The sequence below is a fragment of the Merops nubicus genome, unplaced genomic scaffold, assembly GCF_000691845.1.
Source record: "Merops nubicus isolate BGI_N331 unplaced genomic scaffold, ASM69184v1 scaffold43628, whole genome shotgun sequence".
Classification (NCBI taxonomy): Eukaryota; Metazoa; Chordata; class Aves; order Coraciiformes; family Meropidae; genus Merops; species Merops nubicus.
The window spans coordinates 1-10,803 of record NW_008627163.1 but is presented as its reverse complement, the minus strand read 5'-3'; the positions used below and the strand labels follow the sequence as shown (position 1 = coordinate 10,803).

At 47.0% G+C, this 10,803-nt stretch overlaps 1 protein-coding gene across 1 annotated transcript; it reads left to right on the top strand.

Moving 5' to 3' along the window:
* Positions 1–1,086: 1,086 nt before the first annotated feature.
* Positions 1,087–10,659, top strand: LOC103778631 (ephexin-1-like; the record flags this gene model as incomplete). Its single annotated transcript, XM_008946228.1, has 5 exons — positions 1,087–1,361; positions 7,042–7,202; positions 7,368–7,520; positions 9,671–9,800; positions 10,585–10,659. Coding segments are annotated over 5 exons (794 nt in total), but the record flags the coding sequence as incomplete, so codon positions are not given.
* Positions 10,660–10,803: the final 144 nt, after the last annotated feature.

Below are 10,803 nucleotides of genomic sequence, written 5' to 3'. Positions count from 1 at the left end.
CTAATGATTAAAAATTTATGTTGGTTCAGGTTTGTTTTTGACATCAAGGACTTTTCTCTGTGTTACACTTTGCAATCTAAGTACAGGCTGAAGGAAATCATGTAAACTGCACTCCTTCAGAGTGAGGAGAGGCACTCAGAGCAGGCTCCTGCTCTCTCCCCTTCTCATACCTTCTAAATCACATTTTATATTCAAGCAATTAATATTCTAGGTCCTGCGGATGGCTCAGAAAGAGAAATGGGACAGTTAGAAAGCCCTGGGAGAGGCAGAAGATCTTCTAAAAATGGCCCAGGAATTTCAGAATTCCTACCTTTTTTTTTGTGCTGTCATTTGAAATGAGGAGCGGGGGCCAATTCCGTGCAGGTTTGTCTTGCTCCTGGAGTAACTGAAACTCAGGAGACACCTTGTGTGGTCGACGTGCCACAAGATGGTGTGAATTCAGAGCCTTTTCCTTAATTTTGTATCTTCAGTCATCACAGAAACTGGGAAGGAAAACAGAAGGAAATGAAGCAGCGTGCCCAAGGCTAACGAGGAAGTCAGGACCAAACCAAAGTAGTCACTGTAGCCTGTTGTCCCAGTGCCTCACCTGTCCAGTGCCTTAACAGCAGGTCCATGGTTTCCTCCTTAGGGATGTCCATCAAATTGCTCCTTTAAAGTAGTTTCAAGCTGTGCAGTGTTACTTTTCCACACACCCCCCGACACATACTTATCAGTCTCTATAATTTGTATCATAGTAATGTTGCAGGTGAAATAAAAGTTTAAAAGAAACATTTAAAAAGTCTGTCAGCTAGCAAACTGCTTTTTTTTATGTCTTCTGGTTGAACATGGATTCATCTGACCGTGTTGCTAAATGTTTGGTGAGAACAGGTTGTTGACAACACTTTGGATTTAGAAGTGGCCTTCCGTTTATAGTTCCCACTCCTGGCTGAAATAGGAATGCCAGAACTGGCTTTTTCACTCAGCACAGAAGGGGTCTTTCTCACCTCTGCTGAGGTCAACTCATGCAAAACAGATTTCCTTTCCCACAGTAGGTGTCTACTCTCTTGTCCAGCTGTAACCTCTCAGACCTGTTGTGTTGCCTCCTAGGGCTCTTGTACCAGGAGTATCGAGATAAATCTACGCGGCAGGAGATTGAAACCAGGCGACTGCAGGATTCACAGACAGACCCTGAGGAGAGTTCCCCCAGCGAGGAAACCCCCTCTGAAGCAGAACCTACAAGTACAACTGAAAACAAAGCTCCACCACAAATCAGTTTGCTGAGGAACTCCAACTCCAGGTTCAACTTATGGCAGGATCTTCCCGAGATCCGCAGCAGCGGGGTCCTCAGCATCCTCCAGCCCGATGAGATCAAGCTGCAGGAGGTAATGGGGGAAGGTGGAGTGTTCCTTAACTGGGTGGCTGCTTAAAAGAGTGAGTCAGTTGAGTCAAATGATTGAGATTTTAGAATTAAAAGCTTCATAGCAGCCACAGGCAAGCCTTGCCCTACTGAGTGCTTGCCTGTGTTGCACTGGTTAGGACCACTCACTCTCTTTCTGAAACTATAGCTGCTGTTCTATATGCTATTGCTGCTGGACACCTCTGCAGCAAGAAATAAGTACTTTACCCTTTCCTGATTCAATGGTAGGAGTAATTTACAAAGGAAGAGGAATAATGAAGGGACTCTTGCAATGGAGCTTTTGGTTCACTGTGCACATTAATCCTCTTCTGAGGTTACGAGCAGGATACATAGTTACAATCTTAGAAGAATTCAACCATTAACAGTAATCAGTTTTAAATATGATGGCATTAATGGAAAGGGGAGAGAGGGAGCTCAATAAACCTCATTTTTAAATGTTCTTAGTTGGAGTCTTATGCAAAATAGTAAAAAATAAAGGCAGGTATACTTGCATTTTAGCCATACAGTGGAGTGACATCACTGCTGAAGAGTCACATGCTGTTGATTTACAGGGCTGCATCAAACAGTGAAAGGAGGAGGAGGGGGCAGCTGCCACAGTTAGTGAAAACATCAGTCACACAGCAGGTTACAACTGGCTGCTCTTTTGGATAGTGTGGGGAACACGAGTGCTCTTTGTCAGTGTGTGGCACTGCCTCCCTAGCCAGCAGAGGAGATGAAGGAGCCTTGTTTAGTGTGTGCTGGCATTGCAACGTGAGCAGTGGGCCTTCAGAGGCTTGATCCTGGGAGTCCCACAACAGCCCTGTGCCAGGATTGCCTCTGGTGACACCATTGTGGCAGTGTAGCTCTTCAACCCTGGCTCCTGAGATTGTACCCAGAGTCCTAAATAACATCTCAGAGCGTGAGCAGTTCCCCCAAAGTTGACTTGGATCTGCAAAATCAGCATTTGTGAATCCCTTGTGTACACAGTGCCAGCCTGGTCCTGGCCAAGGATCATCCTGGGGCAGGGCTGTGGTGGGCAGGGCCGTGCTACTCACACCCATGGTGGGAGAGGTGTTTGTCCAGGTTAGCTTGGGCTGGCAGCACTGGCTGCTCGTGTGTCAGGGTTATGGAGGAAGGTGACTAAAGGGATTTGTTGCTTTTCCATGTTCCTCTTCTGCACTGGTTATTTCTGTGTCAGGTTTGTTCTGTTTACCTGGCAAAACACGGTGCTTGTATCTGCCAGCATTACAAACACAACCTGCCACCTGAAAAATTACACATGCTTTCCATCTTCTTTCTGCTTCAAAATGAAGAGCCTTTTATAGAGAAACACTCACTAAAAAGTTTGCATTATAGATTTCAAAACCTGCCATTTCTCCTCAGTTACTTTCATTACCTGTGGGTGTTTCAAGGAAAAAAAAAAATCTCCATGCTGCTAAATCCCAACATCAAATGTGCTGAATTTTCTTCTCTCTACTTAAATACCAACAGAAATAAAGCAGATGGAGATGGGACAGAGCTGCCTTAAAGAACTGCTGTGTTCTCCCCTGATGTTAGTTTATCAGAGCTGGAGTTTTCTTCCTGTTTGTTCTGGGATTAGCACAGTCAGAGATTATAAAATCACTCATAGCCAGAAAGGTGTGAAATTGGCTGAATATTGAGTAGATGAAGTGGAGAACTTGCTTTGCAGGAGGAGTCAAGTGCAGGAAACAAGGAGGGCTGCAGGAATCACTGAGGCAGTTGAATTCAGCCTTGCTGTAAGCAAGCACTGCTTGGTCCTACAGTGCTGGAACTGGACTCACATGTTAGATAGGTGATACAGCAGAAATTCTGGAGTAAATGTCTTAGGGACAAAATTGTACCTTTCTGAACCATTTTCTCTTCAAAGCTGTGGTCAACACAGGGCCTAGAAGAGCTTCAGCCAGGAAAGGTAGAGCAGGAGTATTATTTACACCATAGGGGGGAATAGGAGTACCCAAATGGAAAGAAAGTTGAAGCAAACACCCCTGTTCACAGCTGAGGAAGGGAACACCACTATAGGTGTGGTGGAGCAGGGCTTAAACAGCAAGAGAGAGAGCCTCTGCCACGCTCCCCTTTGGCACCTGAAACCAGTGTGAGAGCAGCAAGGTGCAGAGCAACAACTGGAAGTGCCACAAAAAATGTGGATGTGAGTGCAGAAAAAGAAAGAACAAAAGTAGAAGACACGTTGCAGATCACAGAGGTCAGGGAAATGATGTGCTGCTGGAATAATTACTAAGTCATTGATAGGGTAGTTTAAATCATCTGCTGAGCATCAAACACAGCAAACCATCAGTCACCAAGGACTTCTTTTAACTACATAAAAATGTAAGGAATGCAAGAAGAACAAGCCAAGAGAAAGGCTGTTTGGGTTGTAACATGGAGTCAGTGTAGCAGAAATGAGGAGTAAGAGCAAGAGGAGTAAGAGACTACAGAGCAAACACACTCCCTGCATTAGGTATGGTTTAGTTAAAACAGATTCTGTCACCCCAGTACTAGGTTCTGAAGAGGTGGTGATCCAGAGAGCAGAAGCAACAACATCTAGTCATTGAATCTTCTTTCAGCATAAACCTTACCTTAGATCTTGGTATGGTCTTTTTGTGGAGTGGGTCCAGTTCCTTCCTCTTCCCCAGTTCAGTTTTCTACTTTTCTGCTTGTCCTTGTTTCATTTACTTTAGAGTTCCTTCACTTTGTCCTTTTCTGCTTGCTAACTTGATTTTCCTATGGCTGTGTTCCTCTTCTGTGCTTTGAGAGGTTCCAAGCTGAGTGGAACTCACCCAAAACAATTCACTGATAAAAATAGTTTAGCAAAGTATTCTTAATCTTTGAACAGAACCCTTTTGGCTGAGGTATATGAGCTTTGATAAAGTCTTTGCCAGGAGTTATTTGGATTCAGGTCACTTTGGTGTTAGAAAAAGGGGCAGAGACAGACTAATCTGTGCTGGACTTGTAGCAGGTGGGGGTCAGGCTGGCCCTGTGAAGGCAGCCAGGCCTCAGCTGGTCACAGCCTGTGCTGTGGCATCAGCTCAGAGCAACATCCCTCCCAGCCTAGGCCAGAATTCCTCCTCCTTACCTGGTGGTCGACATGAGGAGCAGGGCCACAGGGAGCAGGTACTTCCAATCCATGCAGCAAAACATTTGTCTCACTGGGAATTCAGGAGTCAGGATTAGTTACTCTTGTCTCTGGTGTCTCTCAGTTTTTCTCCTTTTTTTATCATCTCTGTTTCCTTCTTCCTTAGGCTTCACTTTTTGTTTCCTTTCTCAGTCTCTCTGCCAAAACATAAGCAATGAAAACAGTCAGTATGGTTTTTACATGATGAGATTTAATGAAGTTAACGACCTAGAGGATGGATGGAAGAGGTCATGTTTCCAAGAGATAGTTTCAGACTATTTATAGACTTTGGAGGATAATATCCCATCATTTGACATTTAGCTCAAATTCTTTTTCTAGTTAGTTTTGCAGTTCTGAGACTAGAAGTTCATGCTCTTTTATTTCTAGTGACTGCTTTTATCCCACAGAGATCCCATCATCACACCCCACAGTTGGTCAGTCAGTGCCAGTTTAGGAGGTCTGCTGCTCATGCAAGGGAAACAGCAGCCTGGGCTCCTCAGAGTAGGTACTTTGGCTTTGCAAAGGACCAGCTGGACCTCCAGAGTAAATTAAGAAACTTGTGCCTTACTTGTGTTGTGAACAATTCTAGAAGCTTGTCCTGATCCTTTACTTTCCTGGATTTCTCTTTAAATCAAACCCCTGTGTGTTGATATTTTCACTCTGGATTTATTTCCTTGCTCTGGCTTGCACCCTGCACAGGTCCTGCACCCCACCACTATGGTGAGCAGCAAATTCATTTCTCCAAACACAGGCAGAGGAGCTCCTGCAGATCAGGGAGCAACCTTCTAGATGAAGCAAGTTGTCTGAGGGTTTAAAGGCTGTGGTGGAGTGGCAGGTCTTGATCTTGGCTCTTATGGCCATCCTGCAACCAAAGACCTGGCAAGAAAAAGTGTCCTGGCTTCAAGTGCCTGGAAAGCTGCAGTGCAAATGGCTGGTGGTATCAATCCCTGGGATGATCTGGAAGGACAGGCTGTCCCAGCACATCATGTCCTGTTCTTTGTTGCATCTTTACCTATTTCCTCTTCTCCTCTCATTAATCAGATAAAAAACAACAATTAAAGCTCTAAGTGGTGCTTTTAGGACCTAGGCAGTCATGCAGAGAGAGAGGTTCTCTCTCAGGTTGACCAGGTGCTCTGGTGAAGCTGTTGGGAGAAGCTGAGTTGATACTTCCCCACTTTTCTCATTGGGAATCTGGCCTCTAATTCCTTAAATACCATCTGTTCCACATACACTGACCAAGGACATTCACTCCTCCCTGCACCCTTTGCTCTGTCTGACTTCTGGGGGCTGTCCAGGCAAAACTTTCCTCTTCAGTAGCCTGGCAGCATGGGCCAGCCCCAGGACAAGGAGCCCAAGAGGCACCTTCATCAAGAGATGTCTGAAGGTTCTAATGATTTTTCAACTTGTTGAAGCCCTGGTGAGAATCTTCAATTACTCTTCCTTCATCCAAGGGATTCAGCAGTTGTGGAATTAGTCACCTTTTTTATCTACTGCTGAACAAGGAGCACAAACACTTGGCTGCAGAGTGAGCTCTGTGTGGTAAGAGTGGACTGTCCCTCAAGCACCTGCTGTGGGCAGAAGGTTTTACATCCTTGGTGATTTATCTCCAACCCAAACCATCCATTTGACTTTCTGGCTGCCCAGCCCACCAGGCTTTGCACCAGAGAGTTCTCTCTTGACAGGGTAAGCAAGGGCTGGAATTTGGAGATTATTTATGGTTTCAGGTAAAATTTAAGGACTGTTGTGTCCTAGTCCTTGGTGACCTGGGTCAGAGAAGCCTATGGCCAGGGCTGAGCAGGGAGCCTCCCTTGGGCAGGAACAGCTGTATTTCCTTGGGGTCAGGGGCTTGCAGCAGCACATCTGGATTTTCCCATTAACTTTGGGGTCACAAGCTGGGACTGTGGCACGCGGGGTGCTCTGCAGCCCAGCCCCTACACCATGGCTCTTCTAAAACAGGAGTGTAGAGGGTGCCAGGAGACCTGCCCAGGTAGCACAGCAGCCCACAAGGAGCAGAGCAACAAGCCAGCACTGTCACTGTCAGCAGCAGGTTGGAGGCTGCCAAGGGGAGCTCCCCAAAAGGGAGGTGAATGTTCAGGACCATGACAAGCAGGCACAGGAGGTGTTCAGGGCCTGGGGCAGCCTCAGGTCACACCTGAGTCATACTAAGAAGGAACTGGGGAGCCCTGATGTGCTTTTATGTGTGTACATGCACAAAATTGGACTGTTTACATATAATGAAAAAAAGAGCTAATTCTGCTGGAGGGATTCAGTGGAAGGAAATGTGGTCAAACAACCTAGGAGGGAGAGAGAGAAGGAGCCAGGGCTGATAGCTGAGGGAGGAAACCTTCCCCATTGAAGCCACCACCCTGTGTACCACTTGGCAAAAGCCAGTGTAGGCTTACCTGCCCCTTTCTCTGGGCCTGGAGGGTGGGTGCAAGGTCCATGGCTGCGTGCAGCAGGGATGTCCTCATCCATGCTGCGAGTGCCTCTGCACAGAAGCCACCTGCTGATCTCCTCCTTTGGGATTCTCCCTCAGGCCATGTTTGAGCTGGTTACTTCCGAAGCCTCGTATTACAAGAGCCTGAACCTGCTGGTGTCTCACTTCATGGAGAATGAACGTCTGAAGAAGATCTTGCACCAGTCTGAGGCTCACATCCTCTTCTCCAACGTCCTGGACGTCATGGCCGTCAGCGAGCGGTAAGGCAGCTGCTGCTGCTGGGCTCCTGGCCAGCTGGGTGGCACCTCTTCAGCCCACCTCATCTGTAGAGGGATGGAGGAGCTGGGCCAGGGGTTGTCTTCTCCAAGAGCACGTGGATGCATTTATGGCTTCCCATTAATGTCAGCACTGGCTTTCTCATCTAGCTTCCTCCTGGATCTCGAGCAGCGTGTGGAGGAGAACATTGTGATCTCAGACGTGTGTGATATTGTCTACCAGCACACAGTCAATCACTTCTCTGTGTACATCACCTACGTCTCCAACCAGACCTACCAGGAGAGAGCTTACAAGCAGCTTCTGTGAGTTCCAGTGCTTGATGCTAAATCCCTTTGCAAAATTGTCTAAGGCCATGGATTTAGCTGTGATTTTTATAGTTACGAGAAAGGCCTGGAGAGTACAGAGAGGATTTCCCACTTCACTCATTTTGCACTGCATCTGGAAAAAGAAAACACAATTAAAAGGCTTTACAGTAAGGGTGGAGTGGTAGAACAACACAGGTAACACACCAAGTAAATTCAGAACCAGCAGCTCCCAGCTGTGGGAAATATTTATGGTGTGCTTGTGGAATGTATGTGTTTTTAAGCTGCAAGTAGAGGCAAGAGACTGAAAGGCCAAGAATATAACAGAGATCTCTGATGACAAGAGCAGCCACTGCTTTTACTGAACTCCTCAGCATCTGACCTTCCCAAAGTTAAGAATTTTTTTTTTCAGAACAACTAAATTTTCTTAAAAAAATATTTTGTTCACATTCTGATCTTACACACACAGACATTACTGAGGCCTGAGGGTATAATGCAAGATATTTTCACAGTATTTTTCAGGTTGAGCATGTCTTTTGGTCTGGTAAGAATTCTCTTTCACTAACTCAAAACAAAGAGTGCCCTACAACCTTGTCTTTGAGCAGGAGAATTCATTTTTCTTTAGTTACAGTGTCCTGGATTCTTTCAGGACAGCCCATTACACACTCCACACCATATTTCCTCCCTGTAGCAGCAGCTGGTTCAGGGGAGTGTAACAAACCCTAGTCCTTTCTCTGCTCTCCAGCTTTTGAGGCAAAAAAACCTCCTGACTTCCTTAAGTGGCCTCTGTTGAGCTTGGCCAACTGTTGTCTCCAAAAGGAGGGTGCTGCAGGGTTTTGTTCAGTTCAGGACAGCCCATTACACACTCCACACCATATTTCCTCCCTGTAGCAGCAGCTGGTTCAGGGGAGTGTAACAAACCCTAGTCCTTTCTCTGCTCTCCAGCTTTTGAGGCAAAAAAACCTCCTGACTTCCTTAAGTGGCCTCTGTTGAGCTTGGCCAACTGTTGTCTCCAAAAGGAGGGTGCTGCAGGGTATTGTTCAGTCAGAGGTGAATGACAGAGCTGCAGAATATGAACAGTTTGCCCAGAGCCATTAGCTAAACACTTGGAAGCAAAGCAGCAATGGGCTGTGTTAGTTCAGCCTGAAAAGGACCTGCTGGAGACAGAAGTGTTCCTGGATATAGATCTAGAGGGTGGCATTTTATTTGTCTGTGGGAGGACATACAGCAAATTGAAAGGAATGGACTTGCTTCCACAGGCCCCTGGTTAGCACAAGGATTTTGCAGCACATGGCTGAACTGGAAGCCTGAGGTGTGGGGCAGTTGCCCCCCTTGGCTGTTCCTCAGATTGTGCTGTGGCTCTGGAGGGTCACATCATCACACAAGTACCTGTTAGAGCAGGAGAAACACATCCAGTGGCTTCTCTTGGGTGCAGGGAGGCACAGGCAGTGAGGACAGGGTTTGCATAGTCAGAAATCTCTTCAGATCCAACCTGTTCCTGCTTGCCAGAGCTCCAGCAGCTTAAGGCTTCCTCAGGGCCCTGCAGTTGCCAGGGAGCCTTGTCTGTGACCGTGGCAGCTGGGGCTTGTGAGGCTGCTCTGGGCAGCTGTGTCCATGGCCCAGCAGTGCCCATCTGCTGACAACACCATCAGGGAAGACCTGGGCATGGCCCGTGCCCTCCTCAGGCCAGATAATGACTTCCATCCTCTGGCTAAGCAGCCAAGAGTAACCAAGCCTGAGCTGTTTGGTGGCTTGTCTTGTTCTTATGACTGTGTGAATTTCACCTTGTCACAGAGTTCCAACTGTGTAAAAATACATAATTATGGCTCTGACTCATCCCCTTGGACACACACCCCATTCACACACACCCACACACACAGCGTATGCTGCTGAGCTGGATGTGCTCACACATGTGAACACTGCCATGGCTTGTACATTAAGTCTATTTTTTTCCCTCCCCCAACACTATAAATAGTTCTAGATTTAAACTGAAATACCCCTAGAAACGTTCAGTCCCTTCCTCCTCTCTTCTCTGTTACTGGGAGGGGCCGGGCAGGTGCTGGCTCTGAGCCCAAGCTGCTCAGCCAGACCCCAGGGTCTCAAGCAGGGTGGCACTTGATGCCCTCACCTTCTTTTGTCTCTCCTCTCAGGCAGGACAAGCCAGCTTTCCGGGAGCTGATCTCACAGCTGGAGCTGGATCCCAAGTGCAAAGGCCTCTCCTTTTCTTCCTTCCTGATTCTGCCATTTCAGAGGATCACTCGGCTCAAGCTGCTGGTGCAGGTAGAGTTTTGCTCTTCTCTCTCTCTCTCCCAAAGGTCTTCTGGATCAGTCCTGGAATTCTCCTTTCCAGCAGTTGTGAACAGGGCTTAGGTACAGCCACGATCAACCCTAGAGCTGGATGAAGCCTTTCCACAGAGTTACACATTCTCAACAGCTATGGAAAGAGAGATTTCAGTCACTCACAGATCAACCCCTAATTCGTGCTGAATTTGCCAGGTAGCTCCTACTGAGCAACGAGTTGAGGAGCAACTTTGTTGAGCTGCTAGAAGGGGTAGCAACAGCCCATTAACCCAGCTGCCTGATGGTTAGGATGCTGACACACAGATACACAGGGTAGAACAGCTGCAGGACATGGAAATGCTCCATATATAATACTCAACATCATGTTGGCCTGGACCAGACTGTCACCCCTCTCCCTCCTGTGCTTTGCCAGCTTGCCTAAACTCTGCAGGAGAACGTGCCCCTAGGGGTGAGGAGACAGCTCAGTCCCAAATGGTTTTCTCCCCCTGGGGTTACCAGTACCACTGCCTGTTAGTGCCAGCTGGAGCTATTTTTATTTATTCCTTTATTTTTATAAAATAGGAGTCTGCCTGCTGTATTTTAGATATAAGATGAGATGGGAACAGGTTTTAATGAGAAAGAGGAACTAAGAGGTGAGAGTCAGTGTACTCTCTTACCTAGCCTGTAATTAGGCTGAGAGCCAGAAATAACTCAGAGGGTAGGAAAGACTCTTCTGTGCTGTCAGGTTGGGATCAGAGTTAACACAGCCTCTTCTGCCCTGCAGAATATTTTGAAGAAAGTGGAAGAGAAGTCTGACAGGGAAACCACTGCCCTGGATGCACATAAAGAACTGGAAACAGTAAGTTGGAATGAGCTAACTGAAGGCTGTTAATATTAAACCACCGTGCTTGTTTCCCTCCCAAATAAAGTCCTACAAACTGCATTCACTCCTGGGGCTGTCCCTTGCAGCCCTGCCACTATGTTTCAAGAGTAACTTCTTTTT